The sequence below is a fragment of the Botrytis fragariae genome (assembly GCF_013461495.1).
Source record: "Botrytis fragariae strain BVB16 chromosome Unknown tig00000012, whole genome shotgun sequence".
Taxonomy (NCBI): domain Eukaryota; kingdom Fungi; phylum Ascomycota; class Leotiomycetes; order Helotiales; family Sclerotiniaceae; genus Botrytis; species Botrytis fragariae.
Genome location: NW_023500989.1, coordinates 427,647 through 444,238, shown reverse-complemented (window position 1 = coordinate 444,238; position 16,592 = coordinate 427,647). Strand labels below are relative to the sequence as shown.

At 37.0% G+C, this 16,592-nt stretch overlaps 3 protein-coding genes across 3 annotated transcripts; 1 reads left to right on the top strand and 2 right to left on the bottom strand.

Annotated features, from left to right (window-relative positions):
• Positions 1–539: 539 nt before the first annotated feature.
• Positions 540–2,276, bottom strand: Bfra_002345 (putative toxin biosynthesis cytochrome p450 protein; the record flags this gene model as incomplete). The annotated part of the gene is made up of 7 exons (XM_037332767.1): positions 540–696; positions 762–1,191; positions 1,244–1,311; positions 1,371–1,672; positions 1,720–1,887; positions 1,948–2,030; positions 2,081–2,276. 7 exons carry the CDS (start codon positions 2,274–2,276, stop codon positions 540–542), a joined length of 1,404 nt encoding a protein of 467 aa, XP_037194895.1.
• A 7,513-nt stretch (positions 2,277–9,789) lies between these two features.
• Positions 9,790–10,498, bottom strand: Bfra_002344 (putative reverse transcriptase protein; the record flags this gene model as incomplete). The annotated part of the gene is made up of 2 exons (XM_037332766.1): positions 9,790–10,202; positions 10,375–10,498. Coding segments are annotated over 2 exons (537 nt in total), but the record flags the coding sequence as incomplete, so codon positions are not given.
• Positions 10,499–13,104: 2,606 nt separating this feature from the next.
• Positions 13,105–15,078, top strand: Bfra_002343 (putative fad fmn-containing isoamyl alcohol oxidase protein; the record flags this gene model as incomplete). Its single annotated transcript, XM_037332765.1, has 2 exons — positions 13,105–13,355; positions 13,626–15,078. 2 exons carry the CDS (start codon positions 13,105–13,107, stop codon positions 15,076–15,078), a joined length of 1,704 nt encoding a protein of 567 aa, XP_037194893.1.
• Between the last annotated feature and the right edge of the window lie 1,514 nt (positions 15,079–16,592).

The window sequence follows — 16,592 nt, the reverse complement described above, 5'->3', positions numbered from 1 at the left end:
AATCAAAACTGTTACCTCCAGCCTGTCTCCATGCTTTCTGAAGCTCAAAATTCATTGTGAAAGTAGAGCTCCACATTCCCAATCTATCTAGCGGCCAATATCGTACTTCTTCCTTAATAGCGAATTCTGTGTCGACTCTAATACTTCTCAGCCTACTAAGAAACTAGTTCCCTTTGACAGGATCTACCAAAAAGTGAGACAATTCACTCATTTTGATATCCTTCCAACTCCAACTCAAAGTCTTGCCTCTAACGCAGCTTTAGTTGCCAAAGCCAACGCCACGCGAGGTGCGGCGAGCATGAATTAACCACGGCAGTGTAAATAATTTTATAGTGAGTTGTAGTCCAGATGCATCTTCTCATTTCGGTTTCTTTTTTGGTGCATATCTATTAGAGAACATGATGACTGCCATTTCATGCTCAATTGTAGTTGATGTTTATTTGCAAGCTAAGAAATTCATCCACCCTACCACCTTGGTTCCCGGTAAAATGGTACAACAATGGTGCGCGAGCGGCGATGCAAATTATCAACGAGAACGCCTAACATTTTGCACGTGAAATTTTAATCAACAATGGCGGCTTCTCCCAAAATGTGAATAGCTTCTGTCTAATCCAATATTGACTCCCCTCTTGTATCGCGAAATCGAAATCAAGGACAAGCCGAGTCAAAATAAGGCGCATCTCAGCGTACGCCAAACTAACAAACATCAGTAAGCTGATTCTCGTAATTGGATTATTGTTTTATCTCAGAACTAAACTTACTTTTTTCCTACACAGTTTCTTCCACCAACACTAAATGGCTGAGAGGCTTGTTTGTCGTCCTTTTCGAATCTCTCATCTCCCAGCCAGCGTTCAGGCACAAAAGCATCCGGATCTACAAAATTGTGTTTTGAATGCGATGCTGCCCATGCCGAAATACCTACTCCCGTCCCTGCTGGAACCGTCTTTCCATTGATGACAGATCCACCGTGTGGGACTATTCGTCCAAGGGCTAAAGAAGCTGGAGGGTAGATTCGTAAGGATTCTTCAAGAACTGCATGGAGATATGGAAGCGTTTGGCAAGATGTCATGGTAACTTCCTCGGCGCTCTTAAATGTGGAACGGACTTCTTCTTGGAGCTTTTTCAGAACTGGTTTGTTGCAAGACAGGTAATAAGTGGCCCCACTGAGAAGTGTAGCTAGCGTTTCACTACCTAAGGAACATTAGAACTGTGCCATAATAAGTTGGATCCAAAGATTTTTTACCAGCGGTGATAAGGAGATTAATTGAACTTTGTAGCTCTGGGTTCGTCATCCCCTTCTCATCATTTGCTCTACATCGATATTGTCAGTATATCGTATGATATTCAAGCTAATTCAAGTGTATACTTACTTGAGAATAGGTGTGATGAAATCTTTTCTATCAGTCTCTTGAGTCAGGCGAATGTTCACTTGGTCAATTGTGAATTCAGCATGTTGTCTTCGTTGACTGAGAAATGGTTTGATCAAAATCAATCCGGTGTCGTATACAATGGTCGGAAAATGTTTGAAGGCCAACAAGTATGTCATCGTTCTTGCGGCACCCGGCAACAAACTAATCCACGGATGTTCTTCGCCGGATTCCAGGCAGTCAAAGGAGTGGCCGAATGTCAAGTCTCCGATAATATCAAAAGTTGTAAAATTAATCCATTTTGCCTGTTTACGCATAAGTCTCTGAGTATAAAAGGACTGATCACTCCTACCAAGTCTACAACCCCCCCCTGAGGGCCATCTAAAGTTTTATGCAGCTGAGAAATCAATAAATTGACGTATTGCTGAAGTATGGGCTCTTGGTCTCGAAGAGCTTTCTCTGAGAATGCATTTGCGAGTAATCGACGGAATCTAGCATGGTCTTGTTCATCCGCATCGACCTAATTGGGATTGTCAACAGTCTGGTTTGAGTTTGATACGGTATTAGAGCAGTCACTTACAATTGAAGGAACTCCATTGTATCGACGAAGATAGACGCTTGGATCTTTGTCGAACCACCTCATACGTTTTTGTGTGCGATGTCCTTCATAAATTAGTCACACATCAAGCAAAAAATTAGAAAAATTGTCTAACCATGAATATCAAACCAGGCCTGAGATTGTGTGAATGATAGTTTGTTCGGGGCAAGTCGCACAGTAGGTCCATACTTTTCATGTGTCCTCTGTGAGGCATGAACAAGCTCTCCAGTGGCAAGCCAATATATATATGGAATGATTGATGCCCGCGCGTACCAAGGGCCAGGATAGACGCGGAGTGGTGAGATGTACATATTGTACACCATCCTACCAATACAAGTCACGACCACCTTGAACACCATGCTTAGCAAATACTTGACAATCCTTGAAGCTATGCCTTACTAATATGACCATGGAATATGACAATGAGACATTCTCCAATTTCCCTCTGACCACCGAATCCATGTTCATGGCAAACAAACAAGTATTTTGATAGGTATTCTTTGAAGCGTAGATTCTATCCACGTCGAAGTGACTGAGCCGCAAGTGGACGAAAAAGCTAATCTGCGCAGGATAATATACAATGCTTTCAAATGAGTGTGCAGATATAATATAAGCACCGAATCCTCACTTAAGAAGGAATAGATGGTCGAATAAATGCGCTTTTCAAATAATGCTTATTTGACATAAGACAAGATTATCCAGATTTATTGAGAATTTTGGTGATCATATCGTAAGGTCAAGAGATGATAGTATCTCTATAATCTCATCAGCTGATACTGCTGTTTTCTATCATAAATTGTAAAGTGGTGGTGAAAAAAGACAATCTTGAGGATCAGATAAACCTAGTTAGGAAGCTTCAGGGGGGGTGTTATCTGACATGGTACACTGACAGCTTCTTTGTATTGTATCGCATTGGTCATGTCTTACGACTTGATATGATCAATCTAAGCAAGTAACACTTCTCATTACTGATTTTGAAAGTGTTCAGAGACAGGAATCACAAAACTTCCATGTAACTTGTCTCCACATCTGATTGATATCGTCTCACATCGAGTCAAGAATGTAAGATTGTAAGCAAAGAAACCTAAAATCTGACAAGAATAATCACTCTGCATAGTACTCGTAGGTTCAAAATCCAGCAATATCTCGGTCTAACCTGTCTTTCGCCTAGGTGAAGTTGTCAGCTCGCCTTTTCTCCTCCACCATGCCACGGGAACCATTAAAAACTTATGGGAGATCATGTCCCGAAACATACTCATAGATATGATGTATAGTAGTATTAGAAGGTGTTTATCAGTAAGATTTAGTTGGGTATTCATGTAGTATACGCCCGATAAAAGAATTTGGAATTGGGCTGACAAAGCTCATCAATCGAGGAAGTCCTCGTCACATATCACGGTGTAATCTTTAAGACAAGTTGCTACTCTTGAGTTGGAGTCTGCGAAATTTTAAGAAATCTCGTGGCTAAGAGTTTACCTAAAGCATCCATCATTACTATACTCGATGGGTAACGTACGCAAGTTGAAGTGTTATTCAATTTTTCCATCTTTAGTTCCAACAGTTCCTGTAATTGCCGCAGCCACCGCATATGCTTAATCTCAGGACTGAAGAAATATCATGCAATCGGATGGGTTCGTGAATTTATCCTCTTTTATTAAAAATATGTAAGTCACGATGAAAGGGATATATTCATAACATACGTATTAGTGGCAATACTACGTACTGATTTGATACTTCGACATTTTCACTACTATCTTTCGTTTGAGCTTAATATTCATCTTACTGAGGCTTAAAGAAAGAATTTGAATAGTATACTAAGAATTGATTTCTGTCTAATACCATTTTTGATTTATGACTTATGTAATATACTTGTAGAAATATTAAAGAAGAAGTTAATACTATGTAAAATGAAATCTCATCGTATATTACTGTTATAGAATCCAATAGGAATTACAAAAAACAAATTCCATTCTTAGAATAAGATTTATAATATAATATATTAGATGAAGATAATTGTATAAAGTTCTTCCCCCCTATTGGACTAGAAAAATTAATCTTTAATCAATTAAAAGTTGTATATCTTATCTATAGTCTAATAGAAGAGGTTTTGTAGATCTATAAATATAAAAATAAACTTCTTATATGGATATACAATTATTTAATATATGTTAATTTTGTTACGGATCGCACTCAATCGCAATACAATCGCTCACATATACATAGCTACGTAATTAAGCATAGCACTTCTTTAAAGTGCCTATTCATATAATCACAAAACACTCTTTTATTATTAATATTAATAAGCTCTATTAACCTAATTAAACAACTCTATTGCTTGATTCAGGTATATAAGGTAGGTATAATCCTTATAATCATATCCTCAAGTTAATCTAGTTTATTATCACTATATATACCTATTTCCTAATCAAGGTAACCAATTGATATAGCTATCCTCCGTGATAATTAATTAACTAAAATAAGAAAGTTAAAGAGAAAAGAAATTCTAAAGGAGTTTCCTTATCTCTTATATAATCACAATTGCTCAGTTCAAGCTAACCTTGAATCAAGGTAACTGTGATAAGTAATTACAATTTTATATAATATTTGTTATAGTTATTCTAAGAACGCGTTTAGATCGATTTTCTTAATTAGTAGACCTAATTAACAGAAAAATATACGCTAAATTAATATAATTAGTTATCAAGTGAATTTAAATTCTAAATATAAATTAGAAGAAGTTGATGTAAATAATTCAAAACTATTTCGAATAACAAATATATAAACTTTACTCTTTTAATTATTAATAGTAGCTTTTTAAAACTAGTTAAAATTATTATTCAGATATTTTGATTACAAATCACAACTACTTCTACAAATATATTGATCTAATAATTTTATTGATTGAATAATAATTAATTATTTGACACATAAACAGAAAATCGATCAGAAAGCACCCTAAGCTACATTAGAGTTCCTATGGGGCTAGATTCGGGCCCGGAGGGGCCCAATCGAGTCTCCCGTGACTGATTTAAATTGTACCGTGACATGCACGTGGTGCACCGGCCATTGCCGGATACAGCCGACAGCACCCGATTTCTTATAAAATTAAATGTGAACACGGCTGTGTCCATGCATTATCATTGAATACAACCTCGAAAGAGATTTGTCATTGTTTTCAGCAAGTTCTCTTATTGCAGGCTGAGTCCAGGCCTTCCAATAGCTCCGGGCTTTTCTATAGTTTTTTGCCCGTATACGGGCTGCAACATGTATATACTTGCCAATGATATGACTTGTATTGTTGAAAGATCCTTATCACTATCCCTGCGGTGATGAATGTCTGCCTTGAGGCCGCGCCTCACCAATCAATTTCACAATTGCAACTCGGGCAGCCGTCATCATGCCACCAATTCCTGACCAAACGGCTCAGAAGAAAACCAAATGCCTGTCACTTTGCGACGTCGCTTATCTTGCTTCTACCCGTTGTAGAAAGTCATGATTTATTATGTTCGCTGGAAAACACGTGATGTGGTCCGTGCTCACAGCATCACCATAAGACTTTTCTTGATGATCTTACTAGATATATAGATTAACCATACAATATACTATATGTGTGAACAAAAGGTTGAATGAATGGCCTGAAGTCATTCAGAGCCTACATCAAAGGAGCTAGTCTCGTAGTAAGGCCTATATAAGGCTTGCTTCTTCATGTAATTGGCTAGCTCGTTAGACAGAATACATATTAACAATGAGAGCCTACATTCTAGGTTCTACGTCATATTTATCCTTCTCAAACAAACACTATATCTTATGTACAACTTGCTCTCTATTTCTGACGCTTTTAAACGTAAAAATAAAATTGATCTTAATTCCATAAATCGTTTTAATAAAAGAGGATTTAAACTAAAAGGAAAAGTAATACTATTATTAATATTATTATTATCAGTTTCAAGAATTAAATTGAATTGATAAAATTATCTTGTAATCAGATTTCAGATCATAATAATTTTGAAGCAAATTTCAAACATAGTTAAAATAGTATTATATATAAAAATAAAAGTATATACATAACAGGGTCGTGTATGTAGCGGGAATATCGGTTATTAAAGCGCAGGGGAATAAATTTCATCAATTGGTCGGTTTACACGGTTCCGGGCAGCTATCTTACTTCTTGATACAGTAGATAAGCAATTTACCAGCACACTGGCTCACTGGTTACAAATGGGAACATCGTAAGACCGACCCACTTCCCGCTGAGAAGAAACTGTAGCTCAACAATTTGATCCCAAGAATACACCTCATTGGAGTTCACTCCATGCGGAATCAGAATGAAACCTTCAAGCATGGATTTATCTTCAGCAGCGAGGCGTCTTTCGATCTGTCCGTTATATGCATGTCAGAAAAAAAGTATTCTTATCATCTTAACTTCTTCATTTGCTAGTAGGGCAGATTGCGACATGGCCGAAGGAATGCCATGGCATGTCTGACGTGCATACATAGTATGGAGATACCCTGCGAGCCTCGGCATAGATGTGAAAGTGAAATCACGGGCCGGTATCCATGCCGTCTTTTAGCGACAATATTCGAACTGAACACACCATTGCGGGCCTTGTTTAGATTGCGAATCATAGGTCCGAGATTGCGACATTGTAAGTTATGATTCAAGGCTGTGATCTGAGTTGCCCGTCGGGGTTATGGTTCGGAGTCATGTATCAAGGTCGTAGTGCAGAGTCGTGTTCACAGCATTGTTCAAGGTAATTTCTCAATGAAGAAATAGCGAGAACATTTCATTCCACCAATCCTCTTCTTTCTCTCATCACCTTCCCTCGAGCATCGGCCAAGCTCGGGGGAAGATTTTGGGAAAATATGGCTTTCTTGTTCCAGGTGCTCCACTTGACCATCTCCCAGAATATGAATTCCTGGTTCAATATCAACGTAGCAATCATTGACAATCAAAGTAAAGGGGGTGAACACGTTGGATTAGACCCTATACGAAGATCATAGAATAGTAGGGATTAAGTCTGCACCCCCACATATCGGACACCCCCACATTTCGGACACTTCAAAAACTGAATTTATATATATTTCAAACTTCAATTATTCAATAATCCTTGAACTTCAATATAATCGTTTGTAGAGTTACTATCTATAGTAATAAAAGATTCATTTCTATCAATTTTATAATCTCTAATTTCAATTTGAGCCTTTTTTATAGCTTTAATCTCTATAAACTTTGAATTTGGAGATATTCAAACTTTATATCTTTTTTTAAAAGCAAATTGATTTAATTGATATTCTAATTTCCTAATCTTATTCTTTATTTCTAAAAGTTTATAATTCTTGATATCGAATCTCTTTATAATCTTATAAAATAAAAATTGTTATGTTACTAAATTCAGGGTTTTATTCTGAATTATTATATCTTTATATTTTTGGATATTAAATACTTTATAAAAAGTTTTCTATAAAATAAAAAATGATTTTATATTTAATTAAATCAGAGGATTATAATTAATCTTAGAATTGAATAATAGAATTTTGTTATTATTATTTTTGAATAAAAATCGATTTATAAAAGATTTAGTTATATTCTTAAATCAAAGATCACTAGCTTTCTATTTAATTATAATATTTTGAAGTGTTAAATCTTTTATTCTAATTTTCTAATAATAGAAAAAAAAGTTTCGCTTTTTAATTAATATAGAATCTAATAATAAATCTAATTGATTAAGTTTCTTTTAATATATATTTTTCAAAAACAAAAACATTAATAAATTAAGTAATTATAGTATATATAATATATATAATAATAGAAATAAGAGATATATTTTATTAATAAAGTATTCTAATATAAATTTTATAGTTTTATAATTTCTGTATTTATTCAAAATAAAGAATCTTCATTCTTTAGAATTGAAGGAAGTATTTTAAGGAATAAACATTTTTTTTAATTATTTTAAAGCTGTACTATTTATAATTCATTCATTTTCTATAGTAATAAATTATTAGTTTTTATATAGAATAAGATTTATAGGAAATTATTATTGTTATACTGATTTTTCTTTATATATAATAAGTAAATTAAGTACTTTTCTAATAACTAAAATATATTTAATAAAAAATATTCAAACTTTTGAATTAAATTACTTTTTCTAAATAAATCTTTGATTAATATTTTCTACTATTAGTTTATTAAATCCCTAACTCTTTATAATCCTTATTTTATTTATATTCTATTTATTTTCTAATTTAATAATTTTGATTTCAAGAATTAAGAGATATTAAAACTACTTTTTAATAATATCAGATATAGTATTAAAGATTTATATAGAATTGACATAATATAATCTTTTGATTCCAATAAAAGGATTCTATTTGAAAAAGCTTTTTATTTATCTTTTTCCAATTAATAAATCCTTTTCTTATATAATAAAAAGATAATTCGCTATATCTTTTATTTATTAATATATTATATTAATATTAAGAGATTCTTATACTAATATCTAATTTGCTAATAGTTCCTCTTAAATCGGAATTATCTTTTATTAACTTTAAGTATTTTCTTGATATAATATATTATTATATATACAATTGTAAGGTATACTACATAGTACACCATAATCCAAGCTAGTTTTTCTAATACTAGCTCCATTTACTATTATTCTAAACACTTCCTAAAGATTATCTTCAAGATAATCATTCTTTATTATATAAATATAATAATTTCAAAATTTCGAATTAATTGATTAAAGAATTGTAGAGTTATTAAAGCTCTAAATATAATAATGACTCAAAGTAGGGTGATTTTTGATATGTCCGAAATGTGGGGGTGTTCGATATATAGGGGTGCAGACTTATTGACCAGTGAAAAACCTTACCAAATTTACCGAATTGAGCAAACCTGTTGCTAAAACTCACTTGCCAGGGTCTAGTCCAAGCTGTCCACCCCCTTTATATTGATTTCGTTCGATTTTGTCGCTCTACAATTAAATATCCCAGTGGATTATCGGGAGCTTGATATTGCTTGTGGAATTTAGCTCTGTACGGTGCTTAGACCCTGAGGGCCAAGCAGGTAGCTTTTTAATTTACAAAATTGATGACGGTCTAGCTGGGTGAATAAAAACGAACTATGAGGACTGATGCCCTTTCGCTATACGCGTTGCGTATTTTAAGCCTGTAAGAAAGGCTTGAAGGTATCAAGAGAGCATCCCTCACTCTCTTCTACTATGTTTTCCTCCCTTTCTTCCTGAATAATAGTTCTTAATGGATGTTATAATTTTCTTACGATCCTAGTAGTATTGATGAGTTCGATAGTCAGTCCTATATTAACTCTTATTTGGAGTATAAATTATATAGTGAGCTTGAAAGTTAAGATCCTTATGAATATTCTCTTTCTTTCTTTCTTACATAAAGAGTAACTAAGGAGAAAATGATATAGTGATTCTATATTTCTATGAATATATTTATTATTAAAGATACGATAATAACTTAATATAGTAAAACTTTATATGAAGGTATCTTAAATGTTAGAGTTTATAATTAATATAGTTTTATCTAGTTTTCTTAATATTCTAGTTTTGTCATTTCATACAATAGTCTTTTTTTAAATCTAAAAACTATTGATTTTAAGAATCTAATGTGTTGATTTTTCTTAAGAAAATCGAAAGAAATTAAGAAGTCGAAAAAGTAAAAACACTACAAAATTCACGAAAAAAATCAAAATTAAATGAATTTCTGTTCTTTTATGAAATAAGATAAAAATTTAATTGTCTTGTAGATTTTTTTACCCTAAGAATATTCCTAGTGATATTCAATATTGAAATATTACTAAATATCTTTAGTAATCTTTAGATCGATATTATTTACGAAAATATTCTCGAATAAATCGATATGTATCACCATACAGATCAATATATGGAATACGGGAAATACTAGCAAGTACACTGAGGTAGATTGTATCAAGGTTGCTTCCTCTACTAGTTTATCTACTAGTTCGTTTCCCTTACCTGAATAGTATCTTAGGACCCAACTTAGGGATATTTCGGCTCCTTTTGCTTGAATAGCTTCAGCTGCTTTGGTTGCTCTTATTTGATATACTTGTCCTGAGTGACCTGAGGGTGTTGTTAGTCGATATAAGCCTGCTTGATTGTCCGTAAAGATCTCAAATTTCTCGTTAATACAAGCAATTGAGCTAGTATGTTCGATAGCTCTAATAAATACACAAAGCTCTCCATTATATACTAGTTGATTATTACTAATATTAAGTTGTTCAAGATATCAGATTCGATCATTTCATTATATTACTACTATACCTATTCTTTGTTCAGTGGAGGAGGTATTAGTATATCATAGGTAGTATATTCGTATCTCTATATTTGAAAAAACAAAAGAATTTATGAATAATTATAGCACCTTCCTTTAAAGCGTTACTGATATCGACTCTGGTAGGGATTTCCTTTTTCCATGGCGGGAAATTGAAGTAAGTCTTTTCCTTCCTCGCTCTCTTCTCCGCAAAAGTTTCGCGTATCTCTCTTCTTCTATAATTTGGTCCATATCACAGGGGATGTAAGCCACAAGGCCCTATAGCCGACCTCTGTATCTAGCCCCTTTAAATACTACCATGTACGAGTAAAGTGGGTATCGAATACATGGATATTTTGTACTTATATCTCACCAGATGGAACTCAACGTTACAATTGATTGACGCCATTTTCGTTCTGAATACTATCAATCAGATTGGTTCGAGATATGAAGAGATGCATTCCTTGATACCTTGCTAAGAACGGTACTTGATCCTTCTGCATAGGTTAAATTTATACCAATAGCAATCGCTACAGGAGAGGACTATCATCAACGCCATCGTGGCCGTGATGCGGCATCTTAGTCAACAATGCAGAAGGTCTATCTCTTGGGATGATAGAATTTGCTTCTCTGGGTATTTCACGGCATCCAGTTTATTTAAGCCATCTATTCCATCTTTTTGTTCTTCAGTTGAGCACCGGAATGATAATCGGAGCGTGGGGTTAACCAGTCTTATCCTTGCTTCTTCGAGTATTCGTCTGACTCCCGGCTGCATATCGTCAGTTTATAATCTTACATCTACGAATACCTAAGTGTGAGGCTCTAGACTCAGCGGTACAGTAAACCGTGAAATCAATGGTTTTTGACCTTCTGAGCTTCCATCCTGTTTAAGCCTCCACCCCACACTTAGTATGATGCAATGGATTCGGCCGAAATCTTGCCTTCAAATCCCTTAGTACGCCGACGAATTCAGAATCGAAATGCGCAGAGGAAATTTCGCAGTATGTATACGAACTCTTGGATAGCTGCGTTTGATCACTTTTAACCCTGTACCCTAGATAAGAAGAACAAGGCTAAAGCCGAAAATCCAAAAACAGAGCAAAGCTGGCCACCAAGCGAGCCGTCTCTACCCGATAGGGAATTTCAAATCGAGGAAGATGCTCTGATGGATCTTATCGATCCTTTCTCCAGTTTCCTTCACGATCAGCTCGTAGAAAGCAACTTTAATGACTGCGATTTGGGACCTACGTCACTTAGTAGCGGATTGGGCTTACCAACATCGTTTTCCACAACACATAGTGACATATCTCATTCTATTGTTACACCCGATCCGATAGATCAAGGGAAGATGATATCTTCCAATAGCCTCTCTCTGTCGCTAAGTACCGCGGCATCCTCAGTTTCCACTCAACAAGCTGACCTGAACACCGATGGATGGGATCTGCACTCGATGTACAAAGCAGGTGAAAAGAGTGCGCCTGGGCTTGGAGAGGAAGGAAGCATGGATTTACTCGAAAGTAACTTCCAGCCCAATGAACCAGGGAAAACAGATAACAAGGTTAACACGCAAAATCCATTCGAAAGCAATGAAAAGCCATTAGTACATCTTGCTGCTGAAAAGGGTCGAGACGGGATTCTCAAAATTCTGTTGAAGCGAGGTTTATACGTGGACGAAATGGATAGTTCGGGTAGAACGGCATTACATTTGGCAGTGATGAATGGCCATGAAGATGTACTTAACTTACTTCTAGCCTGCCGAGCTAGTGTGAACCATAAAGACGCATCGGGGCGGACGCCCTTACATATGGCTATGTTGACAGAAAACGAAGCTGTGGCGAGATCGCTTTTAGGGAATGGTGCTGATGTTAATGCTATCGACGGGCTCAATTGGACGCCACTGCATGTAGCTGTTGATGTTGGGTTTGAGGCCGGATTACGGCTGCTTCTATTACATGGAGCTAATCTCAGTATGAAAGTAGGAGGTAAGCAAGATAGATGAATTTATTTAGATGAATAAATAGAATTAGAGGCATTTACGTTTCGCTGGATCCCACCTGAATGGTTAGACTAGTGATGGCTGCGAACAGACTACTGAGTCCGATCGTGCCATCTGATCAACTAGTTCTGTGTACTCAAGCTGATGGAGCCAGCCAAACACGTTTTTTGTTGGCGAATCGATGCGAAATTCGAGACAGAAGTAGAGGGAGAAAGTAATATGGATATTGCAAACTTCCGCTTACCCCCACGACTGCGGTGAAGTATCGCAGTGTTCTTCCACAAGACAGACTTTTGGCTTACATTCCTGCCAGTTTTGGCTTACACTCCCCTGACATTGTTGCCGGTATTTTAGCTCTTACAATATAGCAACTGCTGCCTTATTTTGAATAAGTCTCACGTTTTGTGGCCCACTTGATTATTGGCGGTGTGCGCCATGGCTCTAGCACGCGGCTAGAACGTGATGCCAGGGATTAAACACTGCCTCCCGGCCTGCTGGTACTAAGGGAACGCGAAAGCGAGGTTTACCCTGATAATGTCGAAGGATCGTGTAGCATGTTCAGCGACCCTGTTTTTGACATTCGGACATCGTATCAATTATGAGCCATCATTTTCATCGTGGAAAGTACGACAAAAGCTGATGATTGATGATAAATATGAAATATCAGCTTCAAGAAGTCCGAGCTCAGAAGAAGGTGAGATGGGTATATAAAGTTCCAGAGATCTGGTGTGAAGTGATTTTATAACCAGTCTTATCTCAAGCATACACTGCGTCGTAAGACAATAAACTCTCGTCTCTCCGCTTTTCATATTTGAAGAATGCATATTACTTCGTTACAACTCGGCATGGCCGTAACGGCTATAGCCTCCTTTCTTCCTACAGCAGCAACTTTAAGATTTCACAATACGACCAGTTGTCGCTATCTTCCAGGAGACTTGGGATGGCCTAGCGAAGATGAATGGTCATCACTCAACAGAACTGTTGATGGTAGACTTATTGTCGGAACACCTGTGGCACAGTCATCTTGCTATGGTGCCGCTACCAATTCTCTGGAGTGTGCCGTGATGCAGTCAACATGGCCGGATCTAGATCCTGTGTGAGTGAAAAATACATTCGTATCTTCCACTACCATTGCAAATTCTTTCTATCTCGGAGGAAATATCAAGACTTCTCGGATGTTCTTCTCTCACTCGCGAGTTACTATTCTTGAAACTTGGAAGAGTGCTTGTGTTGATTGGCTCTAGTGAGCACCAATGCCATCCGCAATCACTAACAAGTCTTTTCATAAGTTACGTCAAGAGTCATCATTCATATAGCCCATGGTTTACACTCCCCTCTTGTTACACAAAGCTAATTTCACATTCAGCCTGGTTAATCCCGTTAATGTTATGTCTCCCTACTGGGTCAACAATTCATGCAGTCCATTCTTAACTGGCGACGGATCATGTTCACTTGGAAACCAAGCTTCATACGCCATAAATGTGTCTTGCGTGTCAGACGTTACCGCTGGAATTAAATTCGCGCGTAAAAAGAACATTCGTCTTTCAATCAAAAACACAGGTCACGATTATCTTGGCCGATCAGCGGGTAAAGGTTCCTTGGCATTATGGACCCACAACCTAAAAGACATGACATTTATGAACTACAGCAGCGCCAACTACACGGGTCCAGCAGCCAAGGTCGGGGCCGGTGTTCAGGTTTCCGAGTTCTACAAGGCGGCGAGTGAACATGGATATCAAGTCGTAGGAGGCTCGTGTCCTACTGTGGGTGTTGCTGGTGGATGGGTACCCGGAGGAGGCCATGGGCCTCTCACTGGTGCGTATGGACTTGGTGCCGATAACGCGCTTGAGTTTGAAGTTGTTACAACAGAGGGTAAACATCTCATCGCTTCGCCCACCCAGAACTTTGATCTTTACTGGGCCCTCAGCGGGGGTGGTCCCGGAAACTATGCAATAGTCATTTCTATTACGATGAAAGCCCATATCGATGTCCCTGTCGTAGGTGCAAAGTTCGATTTTGAGAATACCGATGACGATAATTTCTACGCGGCCATTACAGCATACATGAAGCACTTGCTTGTTCTGGATAATTTTGTTGGGTTCAAGGCCGTGGGAACCTTCACCAACGATCTTTTCAGGATGGATTTTGCCACTTGGCCAGGAGCTACAGTTCAAGATATGAATGCCGCATGGGCACCTTTCTTAAGCGAGCTCAAAACCCTCAATATTTCACTGACATCCAACGACACGAGATTATTCCCTACCTTCTATGAGCACTACGGGTATTTCGGAACCGATGTTTACACCAGGAATGCAACCGCCGGCAGCCACTTTATTCCGCGCTGGCAAGTAGAGGATACTGAGTCTAGTCTTCCCGAACTAGTTGATACCATGAAAAGTATCGCGAAAAACTATTCAGCAGTTCTCAATGTGATTAACTCGAACGTGACACATTTACGTGTTGGCAACACTCCCGAGTCCAACTCTGTTTACCCGGGATGGAGAGATTCGCTGGCTAATTTGGTCATTGTTATTCCTGTTCTTGATGATGCGCCATGGTCTGAATTGAAAACCCACCAAGCGGTAATGAATGACTGGGAAGATCAGCTTAGGGACTTGGCTCCTGATGCTGGTGGATATATCAATGAGGGTACATATGATAATGTCCTATGGAAGGAGGATTACTTCGGAGTAAACTATGATCGATTGAGGGCCGTGAAGAAGAAGTATGATCCGTCTTTCACACTCTATACAGCCACGGCGGTGGGAAGCGATGCATTTACTTTTGAGTTGGGAGAGGGTAGATTGTGTACCGCTTAATCTTTGGTACTGTAATGCACACTAGTATGGGACGTATCGTCAAATTTTACAACTTCAAGCTTGTTTTCGATTTTGGAATTCTTCGCTTCAATAAAATTTAGAAATATATTATAGAAAGCTCATAGAATATTTGTCCTCAATACTTCATAATCCGCCCTAATAAAATTCTCTCTGCTATCCCACTTGGGATGTGATCCAATCAAAGAACTAATTCTCTTCAGCAAAGGAGCGGCCTGATCAAGTACCCACCTACATAAACCGAATTTGCGCCGCTTGGCAATTTTTTCAGATCTCTACTCCCGGAGAATAACTTCAGAATCCAGCAGTTGGCTCCGCTGGTTCCAAAGCATACAGTATCTGCTGCACAATCATATTCTTTTGGACGGAAATCGGTCTTATTGTACGATGTGGATTGGTAGAGATGATGGTACGACGCAAGTACGTTGTAATCCATCATTTTCCCTCACAAATTTGTTTCGTTGAAGGCACAGTCAATTTAATCATTGTGGCTATCACATAGGTTTCTAGGATATTCTTCTTCCCATTATTATGGTTCATATTCGTTTTTTGTTTGCTATGCAATCTGATATTTTTCTATTATCATCAAGATCCTCATTAATATATGGAGATAGTCAAATCGAAATTACTCTAATATGGATTTCAACTGGCAAGCATCGGCTTCAACGGAATCCTGATTCCGACCACAAATCTGGATACCATCACCATCAGCTCGAACAATTAGATATCTAGTATCGGCTCGGGACTACCATGGTGTGCTTTGTACTGTTGAATATCACGCTAATGCGTCATATCCATCCTCGATAGTATTCAAAGAGAACCTACACCCCCTATATATTGAAATAATAGGCATCTTTTTCTCCTCTCATACTCCTCCTGTATTCAACATGTACGAAGCGCTTAATCTATTGAGCTTATCAGTTATCGGTGGTGGAATTTCCCAGGCTGGTATGGATTGTTTAAATGTGAGTGGTATATGTAAAACGATCCGAATAATAGTTGCGTCATAGTGTTGATCGATTCTAGGTGGCTTGTCTTATTTTCGACTCGGTACGGATTGGCAGCTGACAATGTAAAGAACTTCGTGAGTGACAAGCTTCAATGTATCAACTCCGCGGCACTAGTTTTATTTGCTCCAATTTATCCATCTAACGTCCTTTTTCAGTCCATAACTGTGTAAATCTTATCATCTCTTGTCGCAGAACCTGAAGCGCGAGGAAGTAATCCAATGGGTGTTTTATCCCAAGTATGTTCATATTTGTATCTACAAACTATTTCAAGGTATATTTAGTAATAAATATCTATCTGATATTTCCAGAAGATAGATTAGTATAACTAATTAGACTTTCGCAAATAATAATAATAATAGCGTATCGAATACTACCAAATTAATTAATAACCAATTCAAAACATTTAACGCACTTTGAATCTCCATTATTGATATAAAACCCAAAATTCTCTGGTTCAACATGCATTCAGAAATATCAAGGAGATAA